The 27,946-nt window shown below is 38.9% G+C and overlaps 1 protein-coding gene across 1 annotated transcript in view; it reads left to right on the top strand.

Moving 5' to 3' along the window:
* The window catches only part of LOC126456758 (Down syndrome cell adhesion molecule-like protein Dscam2), a 357,859-nt gene that overhangs the window by 262,927 nt on the left and 66,986 nt on the right, over window positions 1-27,946 (top strand). Inside the window, exons 23-27 of the mRNA XM_050092509.1 lie at window positions 9,796-9,984; window positions 18,501-18,686; window positions 26,815-27,105; window positions 27,286-27,424; window positions 27,501-27,673. Of these exons, the coding sequence (XP_049948466.1) occupies window positions 9,796-9,984; window positions 18,501-18,686; window positions 26,815-27,105; window positions 27,286-27,424; window positions 27,501-27,673 (978 nt within the window). The remainder of the gene's footprint in view (window positions 1-9,795; window positions 9,985-18,500; window positions 18,687-26,814; window positions 27,106-27,285; window positions 27,425-27,500; window positions 27,674-27,946) is intronic.

The following is a 27,946-nucleotide window of genomic DNA, read 5'->3' as shown; positions in this document are numbered from 1 at the left end:
TGGGTTACAATAAAGGACAGGTTAGCAAGCACTGGACCAGTAGCAGATCTGTAGTGCTAAAAATGCAGCAAAAAATTAATTGAAAACAATACTTGTACCAAAATATTGTTTTTTGCTGCGTTTTTTAGCACTGTAGATCTGCTGCTGCAAAATAAAATAAGGAAAGAAAATGGGAATGGTGTAAAAACAAAAAATACAGGAAGGCCCATCATGTACTGCTTATGTAAAGCGGTAAGAAAGCGCAAGAGAAGGTGGAGAGGGCAGATGCATAATGGTGTATGGAGCAAAAATGTGGAGGAGACAAACAACGAAGGAGGCAAGGGGGAGAGGTCAGGCTTGGGTTTAGAACAGAGATGGAGGTAGTGTTGGTTGGAGGATGAACAGGAGAAAGATAAAAATGACTCTGTGCTCAAGGATGTCTAGTGCCCATTTGGTGAACTGCCTGCTATAGGATACTAGATTTCGATGCCTGTGTTAGGAAGAATGATGGAATCTTCCTTTGGACATGCATGCCTGTTTGAAGGAACACTGAATTGTTCTTCTAACAATACAGGCACCGCAATACCACATTTATCCATTGATACCAGGCAGTGACTTTCAGTTAAAAGGTCCTCTCCTGTACGCAAATTACATAATGTGTGTATTAATGCAGGTTGTGATGCAGGAATGACCACATACAGAAGTTTGTGCCTGGGATGGATAGCCAGAGTGGTCAAGGTGATTGCTTGTGTAAAGAGGGAAATCTGGGTTTAAGTCAGTGTGCCGGCAGATGCCAAGCTGAGCAGACACACCAGCAGCAGCAGATCTTATCACCCATCATTGTGTAATGCAGCTTCCTAGTATAATTTTCCTGCTGTCAGATTGCCATGTCACACTACTATATTTTAATCTCATGCTGGTACACGGCATATAGTTTAGATCAGTGCATTCTAGTTTGCAGACTTATCTCATGCAGTAGCTGTAGGGTAAGCAGAGTTTCTAGTAACAGGTAACTATAGATAGATCTACTTTAGTAGAAAAATTAATTTCTGGTAGAGTGAGAAATCTGTAGAGCAGTTTTTAGTGTTTCATTATTCTCCTCATTATATTTTGCATACATTCCAAACTCAGTAGTGCCATATAAGATCTTATATCTGATTTTACACACTATGATATGGCTAGGGTCTGTGCTTGTTGTGAGCGGACACAAGGAGTTAATGGCTGCAGTCCATAGACCACTGGAAGCAGTGTTGGCTACCATCAACATGCTTCTGGATAATGCCCAAAGTTGCGGTGGCAGCGGGGTGCTGGGACCGAGACCTGTGACACCTCTGATGCCATTGGAATCCCCTGCATCTTCTGATATTCATGTGGCCGGTCCATCCTCACTCAAGAGTGGTGGCAGACAGTGGTGGGTTTGCATGTACTGAGTGGAATGTGAAAGAGGGAGCAGATCCCATGGCTGGCTCCCTACACCGTAACAACAGGTATGAGGTGCTACCCAATGTTGATGATGACTCTGAGACAGCAGGAGATGCCTCTCCTGTTGAGCCAGTGCCTGATTTTCCTACCAAATGTGGACAAGTGCAGAGGGTGAGTATGCTTGTCATTGGGAGCTCCAATGTTAGACGGGTGATGGAGCCCCTCAGGGAAACCGCAGGGAAGGTGGGAAAGAATGCCACTGTGCACTTGGTATGTTTCCTAGGGGGTCTTGTCCATAATGTGGAAGAGATTCTGCCAGTGGCTATTGAATACACTAGGTGAAACCAGCTGCACATAGTGGCACATGTCAACACAAATGACACCTGCTGCTTGGGTTCCGAGGACACCCTCAGCAGATGGCTGATTTGGTATGTGGTATGTGGTATGTGGTTTATTCATCTCATTACATACAATTTTCAAATCATTTGATTTGATGTACAGGAGACATGTCAAGGTTTACAAAAGAAACTTTTTTCACTTTTTTAAGAGAACTACAAAAGTTTACATTATATTTTACATTTCTAAGTTACAGCTACACATGTACATAAAATAATAAATGTATTACAATCCCTGTGTTCAGATTGTGAAGCTGTCCTCAATGAATTCATCGACAGAATAATAACACTTTTCCACCAGGAGAGTAAAGAGCAATCTTTTCAGTGAACCAATCTCCATTTTAAATATATTACTGCCTTTTATTTTATTGAAAATTTTTAACCCCATATACTCTGGCGTTTGGGCATAAAGTTTTAAACGATGTGTTGGAAGTTTGAAGTTATCTCTGTGGCGAGTGCTGTAGTTGTGGTCAAAACGGAAATTGTCTAGTGTATGTTGATTTCTATACAGGAACACCACCATCTCATATATGTAAAGTGAGGGGATAGATAGTACTTTTAAATTTTTTAACAGTGGTCGACAGGATCCCCGTTTTTTTGCAACACACATGTTTCTAATTACTTTCTTTTGTAATACTAGGAGCCTAGTGACATTTGCTGAATTTCCCCAGAAGATTATGCCATAACGAATAACTGACTCAAAGTAGCAGTGATAAACTATCTTTCTGGTATCTATGTTTGTGGCACCTGACAAAATACACATTGCAAATGCTAAGTTGTTCAGTTGATTTGCTAAGTAATCTATGTGTACCTTCCAATTTAAATTTTTGTCAAGATTTAGGCCTAAGAACTTCACGTGGTTTGGTTCTGTGATATCCTGATCATTGCAAGTTATCTTTATTTCACTCCTTTCTACTGATTTAGCTTCAAATTGCATCATTTTGGTTTTAGTTACATTTAGTTTTAGTCCATTTTGATAGAACCAAGATCCAAGTGAAGGAAACTAGCATCGTATGCAGGATGCAGGCTAAGCTGTCTATTTGTAGCGTCTTACCCATGGTTGATTGTGATCATTTGGTTTGGAGCAGAGTGGGAGGTCTAAAACAGAGGCTCAGATGACTCTGTGATGGTATTGGATTCAAATTTCTTGACCTCCACTATCAGGTACCGAATTGTGGGATCCCCTTAATAGGTCAGACGTGCTCTACATGCAGGAACCAGCTACTAGGGTAGCAGAGTGTGTGTGGTGTGCACAAGGGGCTTTTTTAGGTTAGAGAAATGCTCCCTTGTGATCAACGATGATTTGCCTGTTAAATTTGCCACAATATTCTCAGGGAATATTCATTGTGGCAGATCAGAGACAGAAAAGGTTAATATGATTTCAGTAAACTGCAGGAGCATCCAAGGAAAGACCCCAGAATTAGTATTGCTTACTGAAGGTTATAATGCACAGACTGTGTGTTGGTTGAAACTAGATGTTAATGACAATGAAATCCTAAGTTCAGATTGGAATATTTATCATAAGGTTAGGCTAGTCACCAATGATGGTGGCATGCTTATTGCAGCAAAGAAATAGATAAAATCTAGCAAGGTTATCACGGATTCCAACTGTCAGTTAATCAGGGTGAAGTTAACTATCAAAGATTGGTCAAAAATGGTAATTGGATGCTTTTGTAGACTGCCTGGGTCAGGAGCCCTAGTGGTAGAGTGCTTCAGACAGAACTTGCAGAATATTGTTAATAATTTTCCTGATCATGCTGTTGTAATAGGGGGTGACTTCAACTTGCCAGTTATAGATTGAGAGTGTCGTGCTGTCAAAACTGGTGCCAGAGACAGAGTTTCATTGGACATTGATCTGGATGCCTTGCCCAAAAATTACTTAGAACAGATAGTTAGAGAACTAACTCGTGAAGGTGACATTTTTGAACTCCTGGCACCAAACAGACCTGAAATTATCGACTCAGTTAATGTATAGGAAGGTATCAGTGGTTTTATGGCTGTGATAGCATTTATGACAACATGTCTGACATACAATGTTAAGAAATGTAGGCAGGTGTTTTTGCTTAACAAGAGTGACAGGATACAAATTTCACAGTACCTGAGCAGTCAGTGTCAAATATTAGGTGATGAGGACAAAGATGTGGAAAGCACATGGGAAAAAATCAAAGGAATCATATAATGTGCCCTAGACAAGTATGTTCAGAGTAAAGTCTTAAGGCATAGAGAAGACCCACCATGATTTAATAGCCGTGTTAGAAAACTGCTACATAAAGAAAGAGAACTTCATCACAGATTCAGATGTAAAAACCTAGCTGACAAACAAAAGTTGGAAGAAGTGAAAATGAGAATAAGGAGAGCAATAAAAGAAGCCTCCAATGACTTTGAAAGTAAAATTTTGTCAATCAATCTGCGTAAAAATACTAAGAGGTTTTGGTCACACGTGAATTCAGTGAGTGTGTCAAAATCATCTGTTTATTCACTTGGTGACCATACTGGCACTGATATGGAAGATAATAGAGAGAAGGCCAAAATACTGAATTTGCTCTTCTGAAATTGTTTCACCATGGATGATTGCAATGTGGTCCCTCATTTCAGTCATCATACAAATGTTGACATGGTAGGTATTGAGATAATCGATGGCAGAATAGAAAGACAGCTACAATTTCTTTGTGGTGGAAAGACATAAGGACCAGATGAGATACCTATAAGATTCTACAAAGATTATGTGAAAGAACTTGCCCCCCTTCTAGCAGTAATTTAGTGTACATCACTTAAGCAACGAAGGCTACCTAGAAACTGGAAGAAAGGGCAGGTCATAGCAATTTTTAAGAAGGGCTGTAGAACAGATGCGCACAATTACATACCAATACTGTTGACATCAATCTGTTGCAGATTTATACAACATATTATAGGTTCAAGAATTATGATGTTCTTGGAGAAGGAAAATCTCCTCTATTAAAATCAGCATGGATTTCACAAACAGAGATCCTGCAGAACTCAGCTCAGTCTGTTCCTCCATGAGATCCACAACATTGTAGACAATGGCAGTCAGGTTGATGCCATGTTCCTTGACTTCAGAAATGCTTTTGACAATGTCCCACACTGCTGCTTAGTGAAAAAATATGAGCTTATCAAGTATCAGTGCAGATTTGCAATTGCATTCAAGACTTCCTTCCAGAAAGAACTCAACAAGTCACTCTTGATGGAACAAAATTGACAGACTTAAAAGTAATTTCCAGAGTACCCCAAGGAAGTGTGTTAGGACCATTATTGTTTACAATATATATAAATCATTTAGTAGAAAGTGAATCCTCTCTAAGGCTGTTCGCAGATGGTGCAGTTGTCTATAACAAAGTAACAATGCCAGAAGATAGTAACAAATTGCAGGATGACCACCAAAGAATTGATGAATGGTGTAGGCTCTGGCAGTTGACAATGAACATAAATAAATGTAACATATTGTGCATATGTAGGAAAAGAAATCCACTACTGCATGGCTACACTATTGATGAGAAACTGCTGGAAACAGCATCTGCCATAAAATATCTAGGAGTACCTATCCAGATGACCTTACGTGGAATGACCACATAAAACAAACAGTGGGAAACGCAGATGCTGGACTCAGATTCACAGGAAGAATCTTAACGAAATATAACTCACCCATGAAGAGAATGGCTTGTAAGGCGCTTGTTCAGCCAATTCTTGAGTACCGTTCATCTATCTGGAATCCCTACCAGATAGGACTGATAAAAGAGATAGAAGATCCAACAAAAAGTGGCATGTTTCCTCGCAGGATCATTTAGTTGGCACAGTAGCATTACTGAGTTGCCCAGCAAATCCACTGGTAGACATTACAAGAGAGGTGTGCATCACAGACAGATTTATTATTAAAATTTTTGAGAGAGCACTTTTTGGGAAGTGTTGGACAACAAATTATTCCACTCCACTCCCCCCCCCCCCCTTCCCCCCCCCCCCTCCCACATATGTCTCACGTAATGATCATAAAGAGAAAATTCTAGAACTCAGAGCCAATACAGGGACTTACCAATAATTGTTCTTCCTACACCCTGTTTGCAAGCGGAACAGAATTAAAAGGCTCAGTTAGTAGTACAGAAAATACCCTCCACCGCACACAATTAGGTGGCTTGCAGAGTATGATGTAGATGTAGATGTCACAGTCTGGCACAAATTGTCATATTGTCACTGTCTTATACAGCTGATGGTTGTTGGCATTTGCAGCTGTGGTTACATTTCATGTATGTCTGTCATAGCTCTAAATCTTGTCACAGCAATCATCTGACTGAAGTGCAAGTTGTCAGAAAACCCAACACATCACCATTATTGGACTTAGTTGTAACAGTTCTGTAAAGGCAGGGAGCATGGAGTTGGGAGCAGTAAGGTGCTGAGGATATGGAAAACAAAAATTTTAAAAATATTTATTTGTTTCAGTGGATTTTTAACATAAACAAAGTGAAATATAAAATATGCCAGGATGAAAATGATCATTCAAGTGTCCAATACCTCAACAAATTTTTAACTTTAACCATACATAAACATTTTTTAAATAAGAGAACAAATTTTGTAACAGAAAAATAACTGCCAACATGAATGACAATGGAAAAACCTGAAACAAACACTTCTGGTCATTAAGCAGAGGTTAATACTCTGTGACTAGCTTGAACTTCTGTCTCTTCATTAAGTTTGGAATCGGAATATTAGAACACACACACACACACACACACACACACACACACAGGGCAAAATTTAAAACCACACAGACACAAGATAACAAGAAAAATAAATTGTGATTCACACAACAGGAAATCTCATAAGGCCCTTTCAAGTTTAACTATGTGTCAATAACAATGATAGAAATTTGACACACAAATAAAAGATAAATTCATCAGGGAGTTAACTTCTTTCAATTTTAAGATAAGATCCTTTAAAAAGAGAGTCCATAATTCAAAAAATTTAAAAAAAGGAAAATAAAACGTTCATAAGACAGTGCATTCTATAATCTAAACTCTGATTTTCTTTAACAAACAGCTTCAAATAACATGATCTTGTACTGTTACATGTTAAAATAACATGATCTAGTACTGTTACATGGAATGCTGATCCACATAGTGCTCTAAGGCAAATGTAACTGTCACTGATCAGAGCTAGTCAAAGTTATGCAGGAGAATCCAAATTCAATTTCATGCAGCAAACAAGGAATTTCGTGAGTGGAAACCAGCTCTTTAGCTACACATAACAAAAGGTGCTCACCATTTCCATGGTGCGCCTCTCTTTGGCTGTAAGTAAATACTAATAGCACAGCAACTGCAACTAAGGCAGCTGAAATGAGAAATGTGCTGAGTCTGAAGATGCAAATTTGCAAACATAAGGGCAGAAGTACGCTATAACTGTTCAGCTGTCAAGTTCACACCGTTTCTATGTTTCCCAACCCATGGCTGCTGGTGAATACTGGCACCACAGCATTGACAACCAAGGCAGCAAAATGGAGAAATTTGCCAACTCTGAAGACACAAGCCTGCATCTATGTAGGCAGAGGGAAGATTGCTTTGGGCAGACTGGGAAGATTGGCTGCAGTTGCCTGAGACAGTGGTCATGTGTCTGTGAGTTATGCTTGTGTGAATGTGTGTGTCTGTGTGTGTGTGTGTATGTGTGTGTGTTTGTGTGTGTTTTCTTCTTTAGAAGAAGGCCATCTGATCAAAAGCTAAATGTGTAGCAATCTTTGTGTTGTGCCTATCTGCGACTCAACATCTGCTCTATGTGGTGGGTAGCAATCTATCTTTTTCATAATATAATAATCACACAGTCTTAGCAATAGGTAAAGCTGGTGGAAGACTGTGGCTTATTGGAGAAATGCAAACAATCTGCAAATGAGACTGCATATAAAAGACTTATGTGACCCACCCTAGAGTAATGGTGAAGTGTATGGGACCCATACCAAATGGGACTCACAGGGGATATTGAATGGATATGAAGAAATACAGCACTAATGGTCACAGTTTTGTTCGAGCCATGGGAGATTGGCACAAGCTGCTGAAAGAACTAAACTGACAGCCACTTGAAGATAGACATGAACTATCCTATGATCAACTACTTAGAAAGTTTATAGAACCAACTTAAAGTGATAAATATTGAAATATATAACAATCCTCCACATATCACTCCCATAGGGATTGTGAAGACAAAGTTAGACTAATTATGTAGAGGCATTTAAGCAATAATTCTTCCTGCACTCTGTACATGAGTGGAGCAGGAAAAAGGCCTTAGTAACTGGTAGAAAAGAGATGTGGGAGACCTGTGGGTGAGGTGTCATGTGACTATCAAATCACTGTGCTTCATATGTGCTGACAATGTCACTGTATGAAAACATATCGTGCTGATAATGTGTCCAAATATGGTAACCGAGATATTGCTAACTGGCGAGTCCAAAATCACACATAGCTCTCTACCCTCAGTTTATTGTACAATAATGAGGATGAACAATGGGTCTAGTCTGTATCTATAATGATGGTGAAGTTATTATGCTAAATTTTTTTCATGCTTTACATTTCTACTTGAACGTGTTCTTGAGTATTTGATCTGATTGATGACAGATGTGTTTGTAGGTGTACTATCTTTTCATGCCTATCAGTGTATGTCTGTGCTAGTAATAACCTCCAGACAAATTATTTTAGATATTTTTATTGTTAATAATTTTATTTTCTCTTATTTTCTCTTTTATTCATGAGTCTGCCACTGTTTTAATGTCACCTCTGCTACCTCTGACTCTTTCCTAAGCTCTTAAAATCACACATCTATTATACCCAACACTCTTGATATTCTGTTTCACATATTACCTTTGTCTGTTATCACAACTTTTCCCTCTCTGCTACTACTTCCAGTGTAATTTTAACAAGTCCTGATTGACTTGCACATATCCCACTAAATTCTTCCTTCTTCTGGTTGTCGATGGACAATGTTCCTCATTTCATTCTGAGTTTTAATTTCTTTTTTTGCATTACACGTCGAATCTATCCAGTTTCTTCTTTCCTACTTTTTCCTTGATTCTTGTTTCATTACCTTACAATATTGTTATACTAGTGTACAGTTTTAGAAAGATTTTTCCTAAGTTCTGTGTCAATATTTGATGCCATTGGAACTTATTTGTTGAAGAAATTTTTGTTAATGCCAATCTTCTTTTGTTGTTGTCACCTTTGTTTCGGCCATCTTACATAATCCAGCATTCTAAATGGTAGTATTATTTCACTTTTTGTGATATGTCTTCCCCAGAATCTGTAGTAAGCAAATTGCTAATCCCCTTTCTGACCCTCATCATCAGCTTTGACATAGTTTCTCTTTTCCTTTACCCAGTTCAGAACTAAGTAGAAGGCTGGAAGGAATATTACTGTTAAGGGCCCATTGACAACGAGGTGACTGGAAGAGGAGAACAAGTTTGGACTGGGAATGACAGGGTTGGACATCATCTACGTTTTTTTCAAAGGAGCCATCCCAACATTAGTCTTAAATCATTTAGGGAAATACAGTAAACTTGAACCTAAATGGCTGGACAGAGACTTGAATTCTGAGTCTCATGAATACAAGCTCAGTGACTTACCTTTGCACCAATTCACTCAGCAGTAGTAGATAGACTGTACTCGCCTCATTTAACATTTATTTTTAGTTTTCCTCACTTTCAGTTGGATGAACTACATCTTATGTTGCACTTCTATTTTTTTTTTTTTTTTTCTTTTTTCCAGACAGTGTCCTTCAGTGCTTTTACAAGTTGACAAACTTGTTTAATTGCAAATCTTATGTAGACTTCCTTTAATATGAACTCCTACAGTACTTCATCATTCATCACATTCTTTTGATGTAGCAGTTGTGGTGTGCAATTTACTTCATGTGGTTTTTGCCTAGTTTCTTCTTCTTCTTCTTCTTCTTTTTCTTTCTTCTTCTTAAACTTGTTGTTTTATGAAAGCACTATATGCTTCTATTTGTCTTTCAGAGCTGGAAAAGAGAAATGGAGGAAATTACTCATGCACAGCAAAGAACTTATTTGGTGAAGATAGAATTACTTACCACATTATTGTTCTCACAGCCCCTGAGCCTCCATATCTTGAAGTTCTACATTCAGATTATGATAGCTTGGAACTGCGATGGACGTCCCCCAGAGATGGAGGCACTCCAGTGTTAGGTTTGTAAAACTATAGATTTATAAAATTCGCTCATCACTGCTGAAAATCAATCTAAAAAATGAAAAATACAAGAAACACACACACACACACACACACACACACACACACACACACACACACACACACACACACACACACACACACACACACGCACCTCTTCTGTTCACTGAGTTGTAATCTATCATTATACAGCCATAATTGTTTATATTCAATCCTGCATTTCCCATTTATTATGGATTAGGGAAGGCAACTGGACCTGACAGGATAGCAGTGTGATTTTAAACAGAGTATATGAAAGAGCTTGCCGCTCTTCTAACAGCAGTGTACCATTGGTCTGTGGAGAAAAGCACAGGTTATTCCAGTTTTTTAGGAACTGTCATTGAACAGATGTCCAAAACTGTGGACCTATATCTCTGACATTGGTAAGGTGTAGAATTTTGGAATATGTCATGTATTATGACATTTTTGGAGAATGAAAATGTTCATTGTATGAATCAGCATGGGCTCTAAAAACAATGATCATCTGCAACCCATCTCACTTAGTTCATCCATGAGACCCAGAAGGTGGTAGATACAGGCACCCAGATAGATGCCATATTCCTTGGCTTCTGTAAGACTTTTGATACAATTATACATTGCTGCCTAATGAATAAAATGTCAGTGTATGGAATATCAAATCAACTGTGTGATTGGACTGAAGAGTTTCTAACAAATTGAACAGAGCACTTTGTTCTCAGTGGACACAACATGCCACTCTCAGTGGAGAGAAGTCTTCAGACATAAAGTGACTTCAGTCATACTCAGGCGCGGCTCGTAATTAAAGGCTCTGAGGCGGAGCCGCCCCAAAATATATGTTAAAGTAAATTTCGCAAGAACGTATTACATAATTTAAATTATCAGGACGAATTTTGCATATTTCCCATTCCGATTAAAATTACGACGGTCAACGTTTTTGGAACTGTTTGTATCGATGGATGTTTTCCGAATGGTTAGTAGTGTTTAGGCTGCGCCTTGGAACGTCCGTAAGCTGCATGTAGTAGCGGTTTGGGGGCGTGGCTTCTACATAGTACTGCTCTTTATGGGCGACCCGAAGGCTCAGAGCTTGTAGCCTAAGGGTGTCATACCAACCGCCACACATTTTTCAGGTTCCACTATCTATGTAATAAAGGAATGTAGAGTGGCCGAAACTTCGCTATCCAATCTCTGTCTCTGCACATCTCTACTACGCTTCGACGCGTCATTAATCGACGTTTAGTATTATTGTTTTGGTAATATTTTACATAGTTGTTTTGTTTCTGCCATTGGCTATTTTATCCACATTTAGAATAAGTTTGCAAATATCCCGTCAGAGTGCACTACACTACAGTAACATACCAGTACTGCCATCTAGCGAGTGTTTCATAATTGGTTACAGGACAAAGCGCGCGAAATTTCTCCCGTTACTTTACTTTCCTTGCTTGCTTATGCTGACGGCATTTGTTGATACCGTGTGATATTAGCAAGTTTCTTTTTCGGAGTATATTTTGCAAGATTTTAGTGAGTTTTACTTGCTGGTGAATATCTGCGACATACCGCCAGTGTGAAACAAGCGCAATATGAATTCAGTGTGCAATTTAATAGGTAAAAACTTGGAACACGGCCATAGGATGAAAGTGAAAGAACTTGGTGCATCCAGACCCGCATTAAAGATATCTCCGAAACATATCTTTTCATATGATTTGCTGCACAGTGTCAGAAAATGTAATGATGACGTATAAAAACACAAACCAAAGATTTTAACTCGAAGTTAGCTTCTAACAATATTTAATACCTGATTACAGAAGATACAGTACGTAAAATTATGGGCAGAGAGTGATCTGCTCACCCCCTCCCCCTGAATTCTTAGTTGTTTATGTCAGACTAATCTGTAGCGTAACCCGAGGTCTATCTTGGCTTCGATCGATAAATGCCGCAGCCTTCCCCAGTATAGAAACCACGAGCCGCGCCTGGTCATACTCCAAGGGAGTGTTATAGGTCCATTACTTTTCACCATGTATATAGATGATATAATAGGCCATGTATATAGATGATATAATAGGCAACATCAAAAGTTCCACGCGGCTTTCATGGATGATGCTGTTGTATACAGAGGAGTCACAATGCTAGAGAATTGTAGCAAAATGTGGGAAGACCTGCAGAGAATTGACACTTGATGCAAGGAGTGGCAATTGGCCCTCAAAATAAAAAATGTAACATACTGTATGATTACATAGCCAGAGTACTATCAGTGGAAGCAGTTACTTCCATAAAATATCTAGGATTATGTGTATGGGGTAGTTTAAAGTAGACTGACCACATAAAACTAATCACAGGAAAGGCAGATGTCAAACTGTGATTCATTGGAAGAATCTTCAGGAAAAGTAATCCATCACCAAAGAGGGTAGCTTACCAAATCCTCATTTGACCAATACTTGAATATTGCTTGTCAGTATGAGATCCATACCAGATAGGTTTGGTAGAGTAAATATAAAAGATCCAAAGAAGAGCAGCATGTTTTGTTACAGGTCCATTTAGTAGGGATGGAGATGATTGACCAACATCACAGTGGGGTTTACTGTTAAAGTTCTGAGAGTGTACAGTATGTTCCTGGAAGAGTCAAAAATGTATTTCTTCCTCCAATGTACGTCTCTTAAAAGGACAATGAAGATAAAATTAGAGAGATTCAACCCCACACAGAGTCTTGCTTGCAGTCATTCTCCCAGAAACTATTTGTGTCTGGAACAGAAATGAGGTGGAAGTCACAGTGGTACACAAACTAACTCCACCATCGACTGCAACTGCAAGTGGCTTGTGAAGTGTAGATGTACATGTAGGTATATCACATACATTAACTTGTTGAAAAAATCTGAAGTAGAAACACACAGAACAGTGTGCTCAGAGTGATCATTTCATTTGATTTAATTTTTTTCATTCATTTAGAATGAAGACAGAGACTAGTTAAGCCAATACTTTCAAAGTACGTTGCCACAGCTTCATCTGATTACTGACCTATTTGCATTCCTCCTGCACTGTCCAAAGTCTTAGAACATGTAGCACATGACCAGCTAACAAGCTATGCATGTACAAACAACCTACTAGCCAAATAACAATCATTTAATATTTTCATCAGGTGAGAACCAGCTGCTGTTAAGTGCATTTGAAAATACATTTTAGCCATCAGCTGTTTTATTTAAGCTGTATATCTTCTGCCGGTTTCTGTCATAGACCATAATCACTGGATGCAAGGTAAAACAACTCTGTTAAAAAACATATCCCATTTTCCCTTTAGGCTGATGCAACATTTAGGTGACCACAGTGAAACCGCTCAACAACTACCACAACTCATCCTTGAAATACTAATGGACATATCTCACAATGCCTCAAGTCAAATAGGCAGTATACCATATCACAGCCTGAATTTCTTGCCAAGTGAACTGCAATGGTTTTGCTGATACCTCAGATCTCTCCAGCTTCCCAGCAGAGCATTATGTCCAGCACCTTAAAGTCACAATGTAGGCAAGCAGTATGAGGTGCTCCACAATTTTGTATTAGGTCCTATACTCTTTTCACTGTATGTCAATGATATTTCATCAGTTTTGCCCTACTGCAAATATCACATGTACACCCATGATCTCCAGTTGTATCTAAGTGCAAAACTAATAAACCTGAAGACAGCTGTCGAGAATCACAATACTGACCTCTGTGCACCATCAAAATGGGCAGAGAATATAGGGTCAAAGCTCAACCCTTCCAAAATGCAAGCAGAACTGGTTGGTCATTCTAGGCTCATTATCCCAAAATATCAGGAATCCCCACCATATTTAATCCTAAAACGGGTAAATGTCAACTTCTCTCTCTCTCAGCAAAGCATAGTAACAGATGAAAGTCTAAATTTGACTTAGCATCTCTCCATGTCCTACAAAAAGATAAACAGTTCTTCCCTATTGATCTGAAAAAGGAATCCAGCTGTTGAATGCAGCAATATTGTCCTGTAAGGTCTTTCTGAGGAAAACTCATGGCATCTGAAACTGATTATCTATGCCTGTGTTCACTATATCTGTGATGTTTGACTCTCTGATCATATTTTACCATCACATCCATAGCTATCCTGGCTGTGTTCAGCAAGTGCAGAGATTTCTGTTTCCTTTGTGTCCTCTCATGTCTTGTCAATGTACACTGTCCCTCATATCCCTCCTCAACCTTAATGATCTTGGATCTTGTCCGAAAAAAAGAAAAAAAAACTTGTTTCCATCAGAACAAAATGTTTTTTGTCCCTGTATGCACTCATTACTCCTGTACATATTTCTTTCCATCCAGATCTTCCTCATTTCCCAGTATTCTTAGCTGGTGCAGTCTCCTTAAATTTCCTTTCCCCAGAACTTGCTATATCAGAAGACATCAATTTTGTACACCTATAATTTCTTTTTCTATCTGCCACTATCATTATTGCTATTGATATAATTAGTATTGTCATTATTATTATTATTATTATTGTTATTAGTATTACTACCATCATTATTTCTGGCAGCAGCAGCAGTAGTAGAAGTACTGCCAGTATTAACTTTATTATTTGAGTAGCCCAGGTACAAAAGCTGCTAAACGCGTCTTTGACGATTTTGAGTTGAGCACACTGCCATATAGATTTTTTCAGTGCCTACATGATGGATTCAGTGTCAGGATGCTAAACCCACTATAAACCATTGAAAATGGCTGTAGAACATTTGCTATTCCAAAAGCAGTAACTGCACATTGTCTTCAGAAGCAAAGCCCGCTAAATGTCCAATGTTTGCAAAACCCACCAAGTTCATCAGGCATGGTGGTCACCTATGTCCAGATGCAAAGCACACCAACTGACATCAGACTTACCAATCTAGAGATTCAGACCTAAATTTCAGTTTGTTAGAATTAGAAGGGATATTTTTCTTCTTCAGAGTTAGGTTGGCTGTGTTGTAGCAAATGTATACGCAAAAGTGAAGCTCTCGTTGGCAATGCATTGTCAAAATGTATGCCAGTAATCACAGTTCAGCTGATCATCAGGGTGTTTATTGATGTATGTGCATGAGTTTTTTGAAGAAAGTGACTGATTTCATGAACAGTTTAAATGCAGGAGATGGTACAAATGAAGTCTAAGTTATTTAAATAGTAGAAATTCTGCAAGAAATCGAACCTGTATTAGTAGTTGAAAATACCAGAACAAGTCCAAAGGTAATGATCCATCCTGGAAAAGGAAGAGGCATCCTGATCATTGGAAAATAAATGTTTCCTAAACAAAAAGGTACAAACATGAAAAGTATTATTAAAGCAATGTTATGCAATGAAAACTGCATTGACACTAATTATTATGACATACACAAAAGGCTTAGTAAAAGTGACTGGTAACTGACATTTCCAGATTCAATAACCCAAAAAAATCGTTTTCACTTAAAGCAAAAACAAGAAGATTTGTCTAGTTCATGGAGAACACTTCTACAATTTTGAAGTTGGAGAGGGGAAGAGCATCCTGAAGAGGGGAAAAAATTTCAGCAAAGGAAATGGTCTAACACCAATTACAGCAGGTGTAGAACTTTCAGAAGCCAAACTCGGAGATGCCAAAAAGCTTTTAGAGCTCCACTTTGGCGAAGATTGGGTGACCAACAACAAATTCAAATTCTACACTGAGATGTTAGACAAGCAGGAAGGCACTCCTAGAGTCACTCCTGCTGCTACCAACTCTCAGAATGAGGAACAACCCGGAAATGTTTTTGAGTTGATGGACAGTGTTGAGGACAATGTCACTTAAAAGCAACATTCAACCAATTTCATTTTCTATAATTTTTTGTCACTGTTTTAACTAAGATGAAACTTTCAAGCAATTTTATCATTTTCTAATATTTTGTTGGTGTTTTACTAAGATGCAATTTGGAACTTATTTTATTTTCTGTAATATCTTCTGATGTCAAAACCACGGTGGTGTAATTTTTAAAAAACATAATGTTGAACACGTTATCTTTTTGACGTTAAATTAATCCGTTTTTCCTGGTAAAATAATTTCACTTTCGTGAATTTTCAGACTTCTCTTTGAAATAAAATGTATTCTGTTTATATTTATAATAATTAAATTCCATCCGTCTGTCATTCCTGACATACCAGCAGATAGTGGGTTTTGCATCTGAATGTTTGTTTCATAATTGGATCGATACATTTGCAAAACCTGATGACTACATAAATCAGGTGCAAAAATCACTAAGTAAGTATTTCACTTAAGATTTCAACGTATAAAACTTAACCACAGATTTCAGCTATTAACTAATTTTTAAAAAAGAAGTGAAGTCTTCAACTTTAATAATTTGGATGGGACGAGTTTTTCATGCTTATCTCAGTTTCAGTTATCATGCAGTTAGTGGCTTTTGCATCTGGGATACTCAGTTCATAGTATTATTTATTCACGTTGTCTCTATAAACACTCAGATCATTTTAATACTATTTTTCATATTAAAATTGTTATTTCTTAGGCAATTATGATGTGAACAAGGTATTGCATGTGTGAAACCTGGTCTGGTGTAAGAGAGGGCGTGATGGCCCAATCAGATGTGGTTAAATAAGTGAATACACCATGTTCTGTAGATCCCATAATGAAGAAGAACTTTCAGCTATATGGAGTAAGTTAAAGTACAGATTAACAGAGAGTGCATTATCTGTCAGAACTGCCAGAAAACTGTATACCTCTACTACACATGAACAGTAAACTCTAATTAATATGTTACATTATACTCCCAAAAGTTACACTATGTGATCAAAAGTATCAGGACACCTGGCTAAAAATGACTTACAATTTTGTTGTGCCCTCCATCAGTAATGCTGGAATTCAATATGGTGTTGGTCCATCCATAGTCATGATGATGGCTTCCACTCTCACATGCATACGTTCAATCAGGTGCTGGAAGGTTTCTTGGGGAATGGCAGCCCATTCTTCATGAAGTGCTGCACTGAGGAGAGGTATTGATGTTAGTCGGTGAGACCTAGCACGAAGTCAGCATTCCAAAATATCCCAAAGGTGTTCTGTAGGATTCAGGTGAGGACTCTGTGCAGGCCAGTCCATTACAGGGATTTTTTTGTCATGTAACCACTCCACCACAGGCCGTGCATTATGAACAGGTGCTCGATCGTGTTGAAAGATGCAATCACCATCCCTGAACTGCTCTTCAACAGTGGTAAGCAAGAAAGTGCTTAAAACATCAACGTAGACCTGTGCAGTGATAATGCCATGCAAAACAACAAGGGGTGCAAGCTCCCTCCATGAAAAACACGACTACACCATAACACCACAGCCTCTGAATTTTACTGTTGGCACTACATGCGCTAGCAAATGGCATTCACCAGGCATTCGCCATACCACACCAAGCGATCGGATCACCATATTGTGTACCGTGATTTGTCACTCCACACAACGTTTTTCCACTGTTCAGTCGTCCAATGTTTATGCTCCTTACACCAAGCGAGGCGTCATTTGGCATTTACCGGCATGATGTGTGGGTTATGAGCAGCTGCTCAACCATGAAATCCAAGCTTTCTCACCTCCCGTCTAACTGTCATAGTACTTGCAGTGGATCCTGATGCAGTTTGGAATTCCATTGTGATGGTCTGGATAGATGTCGGCCTATTACACATTATGACTCTCTTCAACTGTCGACAGTCTATGTCAGTCAACAGACGAGATTAGCCTGTACACTTTTGAGCTGTACATGCCCCTTCACGTTTCCACTTCACTATCACATCGGAAACAGTGGACCTAGGGATGTTTAGGAGTGTGGAAATCTTGCATACAGACTTGTGACACAAGTGACACCCAATCATCTGACCACGTTCGAAGTCCCTGAGTTCTGTAGAGGGCCTCATTCTGCTCTCTCACGATGTCTAATGACTACTGAAGTCGCTGATATTGAGTACTTGGCAGTAGATGGCACCACAATGCACCTAATGTGAAAAATGAGTGTTTTTGGAGGTTTCTGGATACTTTTGATCACATAGTGTATGTACATAATATGCTATAAGGAGTAGAAAAACTTTTTGTTCACATTGGTATAAATTAGTTGCTGTTTACCTGCTCTTCCTTGGTTAAAATTTTTTGAGTGCACCATTAATTAAAAAGTCTTTTAAAACAATAACCAGCAGTTATAGCGGAACGCTTGATGCTGATAGTGCTGATATTGATAATTTCCAGTAGTCAAAAGAGAAAAACTATGAACATGCTGTGAAAATGATGACACATAAGCTGTGGGTATTGCCTAAAGATCCTGCTGACAGGTTTTTATAGTAGTGCTATGAAATGATGCCCACTTTACTGAGATTGTTCAAAGTCATGGTGAATCTGACTTCCGTGTTGCTTGTCTTAGTTTGTGTGAATTTGGCAAACATACTTTTTCAGTCAGTGTTGATCAGGAGATAATAAAATAAAAATCATTTTACTGTTTTTACTTGCAACAAAAGTATAAGGTGAACTTATTACAAAAATGTACAGGTTACACGCTGAATTATAAGAAGGACCATGGAACATGGCAGGAGGTCCAGATGGATGTCGAAAAGAATTCCCATAAATTAAACGACATAGACTGTGGTGCGACATACCATGCATATATCACAGCATGGAACAGAATTGGTAACAGTCATCCTAGTGCTACAGTCACTGCCAGAACTAAGGGGACTGGTAAGTAAGCATATTGTGTTTCATGAAGTATATGAAGATGATCTTAGTACCATCAACATCATGGCTGTCGGTAACTTTGCAAAAAATCTTTCAGACTAGTGTCATTAAACATTAAAAATAGATATCTAAATTACTAGAAGTCAGATCAATGACAATACTACAATTTTAATCACTTTTGAAAATAAGTAAATTAATATGCATTTTAAAGCAGATCATAAATCACCAAATAATGCTAAGCAATGGACAGCCACATACAAATGAAACAAAATTGCTTAGTTTTCATGTTAAATCTGTCCTCAGAGCTAAGAAATAAGCACTAAACAGTAGCTGTGTAATTTGAACATGTTCATTAACACTAAAGTAAAACTGCTAAAAAACTAAGCAATTCACTTCTCAGTTATGAAGCAGAATGGGCCAATAAGTACTGATGATTTCAAGTATTTTTTTCCAGTTGGCCAATAACTCCCCATTTCAAGTAAATAATGACTAAGGTGTGGAAAACTGGTCCACCAAAAGGATTAAGAAGCACCATTGCATTGCTATGGCACATGTTACATAGGCATACTTATTTACTCCTTGGCACTACGCCAAGTGTAGGGCCCTGGCCTTCTGGACGATCTCCACCAACTCTTCTCTGCCGGCTGCCTTATCTCTCCATCTTCTAACTCCCATTATTCTCAAGTCCTCCTCCACATTGTCGAGCCATCTGCTCCTAGTTCTGCCCCAGCTGGTTTTCCGTCAAAAACTTTCTTGATTGTGCTGCTCTCCACCATTCTTTCTACATGTCCCAACCAATGTAGTCTGTTACTCTTTATTTCTGTCATGATATCTGGCTTGTTGCACAACTCTCTGATCCCCTTATTATTTCTGATTTGCCAAAACCTCCTATCATTGACTGGCCCGAAGATTTTCTTAAGTATCTTCCTTTCCCATCTTTTCAACAACTCCTCATCATTTTGCATCATTGCCCAAGTCTCTAAACTGTACATCACCACAGGTCTCACTACTGTACAGTACACTGTCAGCTTCAGATTCCTACTAAGTCTTCTTGCTCCAAATATGAAATGTGAAAGACACAAAGCAGCAACCCTGGGGGGAACACTGTTTAATAGTGAAGCAAGATCTTGCATATGCAGATGTTATTGATTTGTTATCCAGGAGGAAACAGGGCCCAGAAGAAAAGGTTGAAACATTAGAAAGATATGGAGTGGAGATGAGGCTGACAATTAATCAGACAAAGACAAAGTATGGCATGTGTTGGTGTAACAAAATTATGTAATAACATTATTGAGACTGAAATTATACTTGAGGTAGCCAGATTGTGGATTCCACCAACTCCACTTTACTTCTGTAGGAAGAGGAGAGTATTCTGACTAGCCTTGACACAGTGAACAAAAGATCATGGGAATTTCAGATCTGACAAATGCGATCCCACACAAAACAAAAATCACAATGCAGCTTACTTGTATGTAAATAAAAATTCATAACATATAGAGCTTTTACTTTGTCACCCACTCAACCTCCACAACAGCCTAGTCCATCCCTATGCCACTCACAATCCCAACCTCTTGCCACAGTAATCATATCGCTGTGGAAGACCCAGGTGCAAGACCTGCCCAATCCACCTACCCAACACTTCCTGTTCCAGTCCTGTCACAGGCTTAACCTACCCCATCAGAGGCCAGACCACCTGTGAAAGTATCAATGTCATATATCAGCTCTGTTGCAATAATTTCACAGCTTCTTATACTGGTATGATTACCATTCAACTGTCCACAAGGATGAACAGTCACCACCAAATTGTGGCCAAGAGCATAGCAGACCACCCTGTGGCAAAAGGTGCAGCTGAATGTAACATGCTTGATTTCAATGGCTGCTACACTATGGAAGCCATCTGGATCCTCCCCAGCACCACCAGCTTTTCCTAAACTGTGCAGATGGGAGTTATCATTAAAATATATTCTCCACTCCCAATCTGATCCCGGTCTCAACCTATGGTAACCTACTGTCACGACACCCTCGACCCGACAGTCTCCACCCCATCTGTCCTGTCATTTCCTCCCTATTCTCATCCCCTCACCTTCTTTATGTGCCAGCCTCTGCAATTGCATCCACCCATCTTTTGCCAAGACTGGAAATGACACCTCATGAGAATTCCAGGTCACTGAGTGTCCCATAAGATCTACATCTATATATACTACGCAAACCACCGTGAAGTGCATGGTAGAAGGTACGTTCCATTGTACCAGTTATTAGGGTTTCTTCCTGTTCCATTTACATATGGAGCATGGGAAGAATGATTGTTTGAAAGCCTCTGTGCATGCAGTAATTATTCTAATCTTATCTTCATGACCCCTGTGTAAGCAATACATATGGGATTGTAGCACGTCCCTAGAGTAATCATTTAAAACCGGTTCTTGAAACTTTGTTAATAGACTTTCTCAGGCTTGTTTAAGTCTCTGTTCAAGAGTCTGCCATTTCAGTTCCTTCAATATCTATGTGACACTCTCCCCTGGATTAAACAAACCTGTGTCCATTTTTGCTTCCCTTCTCTGTATACGTTTAATGTAGCCTGTTAATCCTATCCAGTACAGGTCCCATACACTTGAGCAGTATTCTAGTATAGATCCCACAAGCAATCTCTTTAGCAGACTAATTGCACTTCTCCAGTATTCTACCAACAAAACCAGTCTACCATCTGCTTTACCTACAACTGAACCTATGTGATCATTCCATTTCGTATCCCTACAAAGTGTTACACCCAGATATTTGTATGATTTGTTCCATTACAACAGTGACTCATTGATATTACAGTCATACGATACTACATGTTTTGCTGAACTGCAAGCCAAATGGGGAAAGAGAAATACTGGAGGGCCTAAAAAAATATAGGAATTGTTTTGTTTGTGAGATCAGAACTGGCAACTATCTAATCGAAGGGAAGATGATTATGATGGTGGTGGTGGTGGTGATTATGATGATGATGATGATGATGATGATGATGATTTGGGATTGTGCCTGGGATATTATCATTTCTTTTTCCAGTATTTCAGCTACAGATGAAAATAGACATTGTCAAGGAGTATCACTAAGTGACCTCTGAGTGTGATGTATGTCTGTTTACTCCTTGGGATGTCAATGCAGTGAAATGAAGTTGTCAGAATGCAGTAAACATTGTTTACAGATAAAAATGATAGATGAAACATACAAATTCATAATGATTATGCCTCTGAGGATGGTTATTCATATTGTTTGGGGGTGCAGATTTAGAACAAAAATTCCCATGAGAGCAGCCTGTATAAGATATGAGTGAATTCCGTGTACTGTCTAATTGTAACTCTCATCTCAACTGACTAGACTGACTTCTAGTCATATTTCCAATGCCTCTACAGGGTGATTTTTCCACTTTGTACAAACTTTAGGGATTGATCAATGAGAGTATACAGAACAAAGAAGGTCTAATGCACTTATGTCTGAAAATGCATGGTTTCGATGCTAGAGACCATTTATTCAATCATACTTTGTTACAGAGACTGCAATGTAATAAGTGCTGTACCATGCAGCCACAGTTTCAGTATGTGTGGTTTCCTCCTAGGGTGGTACCATTGCTTGTATGTCATGTTCTAGTGCCCTCTCCTGCCATAGTAATTGGTAATGTTGCATGTGATTCACTTCTCTTGCTGACACTCCTTGTAGTGGATGTGATACAGCATTGTACACAATGGTTCCATATTCAAACCTAGAGCTTGCTGATATGGTGTTTACTTACGGAGAGGTGAATGGCAATGGACGACGGGCACCAAGGTTGTATCAGGCTGAGACAGTGTTGTTTCAGAAAGCAGGAAATCATGAACATGGTGTTTACTTACGGAGAGGTGAATGGCAATGGACGACAGGCACCAAGGTTGTATCAGGCTGAGACAGTGTTGTTTCAGAAAGCAGGAAATCATGAACAATGTAACCAAAATGTTCAGACAACAGACTTGAAGGAAAATGTGATGAACACTATGGATGATAACTGCCGTGTCAGTACCAGACAGTTAGCCTGCCAGTACATGGTAAGCCAGATGACAGTGTGGAACAAATGTTACTACCGTTGTCACTAACAGCATGTGCAGGGCTTACTAGTGACTGCACATCAGGAGAAATTTTGTTACTGGTTTCTTCACCAGGCAACCACAATTCTGGGGTTTGTGTCATCCTTCCTATTCACAAATGTCACCACCTTTATGCAGAGCGGTATCTTCAACGTTCGTAACAGTCATCTGTGGTATAGTGTGCAGAACCCCCATAGTATGGTGACAGTGAATCATCATCAGTGCAGCCTGAATGTATGGGCCGGGAAAATTGGTGACTGTATTTTGGGACCAGTCTTCCTTCCATGTCACCTAATAGGCCAGGACTATCAGCATTTCTTGCAGGTTGTAACCTCCCCCTCACTTATCGACCTTAATGACAGTGACAAATTAAACCACGTGAACCTAATGAAAATTTGAGAAACGCAATTGTCACCAAAGTTAATCTGTCAGTAAAGAGGGAGGAAGGGTGACATCTTAATGAAAGGAAAAGTGCAAATGAAATTGGTGGAAATTAATTTTGAAAAAGGGTAACATTAATAAAGAAAATAAATGTGTGGTGATTGCATTAACAGTTAACTGGTGTTAATTAGATTTTTGAGATTTGGGGAAAATAATGGTTGCCAGTCCTATGGACAACTACTATAATAACTGAAAAAGAAAGATTAATGCTCATATAATTAGCACTAAAAGCGTGGCAACTGAAGGATGACACGTGTTGTGTGAAAACTGAATGTTTGTCAGAAGTAATAAAATTCGCTACACTCTGACTTAATTTAGCAAAATAATTAATAAAACCAGAAAATTGAAAGTTAATTTAGTGACTGAAATTAACAGTAAACTTTGTTTCTGAAGCACTACGAAATAGAATAAAATAAGGTTAGTCTTGGGCTACCTCAACAATCATCTCAAAAGCTACTTGAATCTACGCAATTTAGAAATAAGAGATTTAACTTTGAACTTGAATTAAATGATTTTGAACTATTAACAATAATAAAATTTAGTAAGTACCAATCTGAGCTTGTGTAATCTAAATATTGTAGCCAGCCATGAATACTTAAACTGAACTTTGTAATTAAAGCAGTGAAATGGAATGATATTACTTTAATGCTGGTGTTTGAATTTCAACGACACTCGGGTTCATTTTGGAAAAGGAAGGGACCCTGCTTGGTAATGCAATTGGGACAATGAGCAACAAAGGTTCATGCTAAGTTGCTGTATTTTAATGATGCAAATGGAACAGTTTGCAAAGCTGAGGTCTGCCATACAGTTCTAAAACTTTACATGCTTTCAGTCTTCCTTGTTGGTTGATTGAAGGTTTGAAGTCATCGATCGAGGAGGTGGCGACAATCACTTATTGTCGGCCATTGCTGTTGCAGAAGCTGGATGTTGGTGCGCCTTCTTCTCGACACGGTCACCAGGCGAAACAGGCTATTGATGTGTGCCAGCTAATGCTTCTGTCCACGACACCGTGTCAGTAACTATCATAGCAAGTTGAGTTTAATTACATGCTGCCAAACCCCGAAAGCGCGGCAACTTGTGGGAGTGTCACACAACACACCTGCACCACTGCCCTACTCCAGCCAGACTCTGCCCTGCCCGCACTCCACGCTGCCGAGTTAACACTACCAAAGATCCTAAACACTTTGGTTCTCCACACAACCTATCGAAGTAATCGTTCGATAGCATAGTTTCCCCTAGGCAAGACCCAGCATAAAAATACAAATAATATTTACAAAACAAACCAATTATATTTCGACATAGACACATAAATATATATACAAATTGTAAAACAATTACAATATATAAAGACACAGAAATGTTATATCTTCAGGTAACAAAATAAGAAAAAAAATTATAGTACAATAGAAGGAAATAGGAGAATATGCATTTCCGGCATTACAAGGTGACTTTGCCCCCCCCCCCCCCCCCTTTCTGCAAGTGCCATTGATGATTCGAGTCAATGGGTCAGACAAGTTGGTCCAGTTGCATGGCCTGCTCATTCACTGAATCTCAACTCATGTGATTTCTAGTTATGGGGTCATGTCAAAAATATCATGTATGCCGAGCCCATCCCAGATGTGTAGACACTGGGGCAGGATATTCATACTGCCTTTGACACTGTTCAGATGCAGCCTGACAAGTGTGAACCTGTGAGACAGAACATGCTGCTGCACGTACACACGTGTTGTGGGACATGGAACCCATTTTCAACACATACTGTAACTGTGGCTGCATGGTACAATGTGTATTAGACCACAAACTCTGTAACAATGTATGATTGAATAAATGATCTCTAGCATGGAACCCAGGCATTTTGAGACATAAGTTCATTAGTACTTCTCACAGAGTCACAAAAAGATATTATTGTGACCAGTTTCTTCCATTACAGACTTTGCTTCATCTGGAATTGTTTTTCATTTCCCTGCTCATTCTGTATGTTCTGTTTCCTTCATGGCTGCACTTAACATTGCATGATTTATATAGTATGGATTTATAGTGTTCAGCTGCATTGAAGATCCCATTTTCTGCACAACATTTTGAGGACTGAGTTTTCATCTTTATCAGATGGTGTGTGGGATAGCATGTAATAGATGTCACTGAGTGAGTCACTGATCTACTGTGAAGCAAAGAGGAACAATCAAAATGATAGACATCTAAAAATGCATCTTCTAAAGGGTTTTGTAGAATGTTGTATCACGAGGAAGCAAGGGAGAGGATGTTGTTATGGGTGACTGGTATCCTCTTTCTACAACACAAATGCACACGTGTATTAATATGATTCTTTATTTACATGAACATTTACTTAACTGGAATAGAGTCCATGTTCTGTGGTACAAGCTCATCGGTAATAGTCATCTTGCAGACAATATCGGTAATCCTGCTATAGCCACTAATCTGGTCGCTATGTACTGTTGGAGCCCGTGACTTGAACTGAGCCCACACAGAAATATGCTGACAGATGCCAAATGGAATGAGTGAGTCAGTGAGACCCTTCGGTCAGTGGCAGCAGCCTAAATATGTACTGTCGAGAGGGCATTGGTGACATGTTGCTTGTCAGTGAGTCTCTGGCCTCTATGGAGATAGGTGCACTTGATCCAATGCCTACTATTGATCTTTGCACTACATCTTTGTTGACCAGTGTGGATAGAGGCTTTCATACTTTTTAAAACATGGTAGGCAGTATTTTGTGGCAGAGCTGACAACAGAGAACAGTTCTGATACAGGCACAGGTGTTGTAGGGCACACCCTTCAGCATTCATAGTTAAACATGGGGCTCCACAGCAGATAACACTTACATGTTTCCATGTTGACTTATCGACATGATCAGTTATGATTGCAGAGGGTGTGAGATCATCAAGAGTGACCGTGGATTAACAGAAACTTCTTGTCTGATCTGATGAATCACTTTTCTTGCTACACCAGATAAATGATCTTATCTGGATACACTTACATTCAGATGAACAGTTACTTGAACATGCAACGTGCCATAGACACAGGCTGGAGGGGGACATTCACCTGGGCTTCCATGAGACATGCGGTTGTAATTTCTGGTGTCATAATATCTGTGGACTGTGTGAACATCATTGCTGATTACCTGCATCCCTTCACACTTAACATCATTCACAACAGCAATGGCATCTTCCAGCAAGGAAAACTTTCCATGTCACCAGGCTGGAAATGTGCTGCACTGGTTTGAGGAGCATGGTACAGAACTTACATTGATGTCTTGTCTGGCCACATAATTCTTCTGATCTGAATGCAACTGTACACATCTGGGATACTTTTGGGTAGCAACCTGCCACCATAAACCATCGGCCTATAATGTATGGGAGTTGTGTGACCTGTGCCTAGGCATCTGGTGTAACATACTACCAGAAAGCTATTGAGGACTTATTGAATCCAAGCCACACAGAACTGCTCCTGTATTATGTTCCAAAGGTGAACCAACATGCTATTAAGCAAGTGGTCATAATGTTTTGGCTCATCAACATCTGTGGAGTTAATATGTTTATGTTTTGTAAGTATCAGAAATTATTTCTTTTTTTCAGAGCCACAGATCCCGAATTCAAATGAAATTTTGTCAAGAAATGCTACTTCTTTATACCTGCATCTGCCTTCCTGGCCAGATGGAGGTTGTCCCATGCTGTATTTTGTTATTGAGTATCGTGTTTTGGGTAGCGCCAGTGAGTGGATTTTGGTAGATAACAATGCAGCTAGTAAAAATGTCCTAATTGGGGATCTACAGCCTGGAACCTGGTACCAACTGAGAATCACAGCTCACAATAATGCTGGATCAGTGAGAGTGAATTTCAAGATTGCCACAACAACTATAACAGGAGGTAAGGAAAACACAAGATTGAGGCAAACATAAGATCCTCTATATGACCTAAATTCAGAAAATTACAGTTGCGGTTGCTAACTTTTCACTGAGAACTTTAGATCTTCCATATATTAAATCAGCAATTTTCTTTTAAAAAGGATGAATACAAAAAGGCAGTGACTTATTCTCTCTTTACCAGCGACTGTATCTCCAATTCAAGAAAGTCAAACACACACAGTTCACTTCTATGAAGATGTGTATATAATAGTGCCATCAGTGTGCTCAGCAATCTTGTTGCTCTGTGCTGCCTCTCTTGCATACATCACAGCCCATAAAAGGTAGGCAGAATATTGCACTTATATAAAATTCATATAACTTTCAACTCATTATTAAAAACTTGATTTTACTTTGAAGGCACTGTCAAGAAAATCCAGAATTTAAAACAGGCCAAGGTGCACCAGAAAGTCCAAATTCTTGCAAAGCAGCTGCTGAAATGGACAATAAAAGAAATTTTCAGCAGATATATTCATCATCACCCACAAAAATGGATGACTGTCAAGCTGTGAGTCATCCAGACACTTCTTCTGGTAAGAAGAAATATTATTTGCACTAATTTTTCCATCTGTTCACAGTAGTGAATACTGCTTACTATAATTCAATTCAATTTATTGCTCATAACATGTAATTTTACTTCATGTGTGAACCAAGTATGAAGTTTTTACAATTACAATTTTTTTTAGGTTACATTATTTCTTATAACATTTTAATTCATGATAAATTCAAATTATAAGGGCATTTTTGGATAAGTCACTGCTTGACCCACTCTTTAAAAGTATCCCCTGTCAATATCTTAACTTCAT

This window comes from Schistocerca serialis, chromosome 1 (genome assembly GCF_023864345.2).
Source record: "Schistocerca serialis cubense isolate TAMUIC-IGC-003099 chromosome 1, iqSchSeri2.2, whole genome shotgun sequence".
Lineage (NCBI taxonomy): Eukaryota > Metazoa > Arthropoda > Insecta > Orthoptera > Acrididae > Schistocerca > Schistocerca serialis.
Note: the sequence above shows the minus strand (reverse complement) of the source record. Positions and strands in the feature narration are given on the sequence as shown.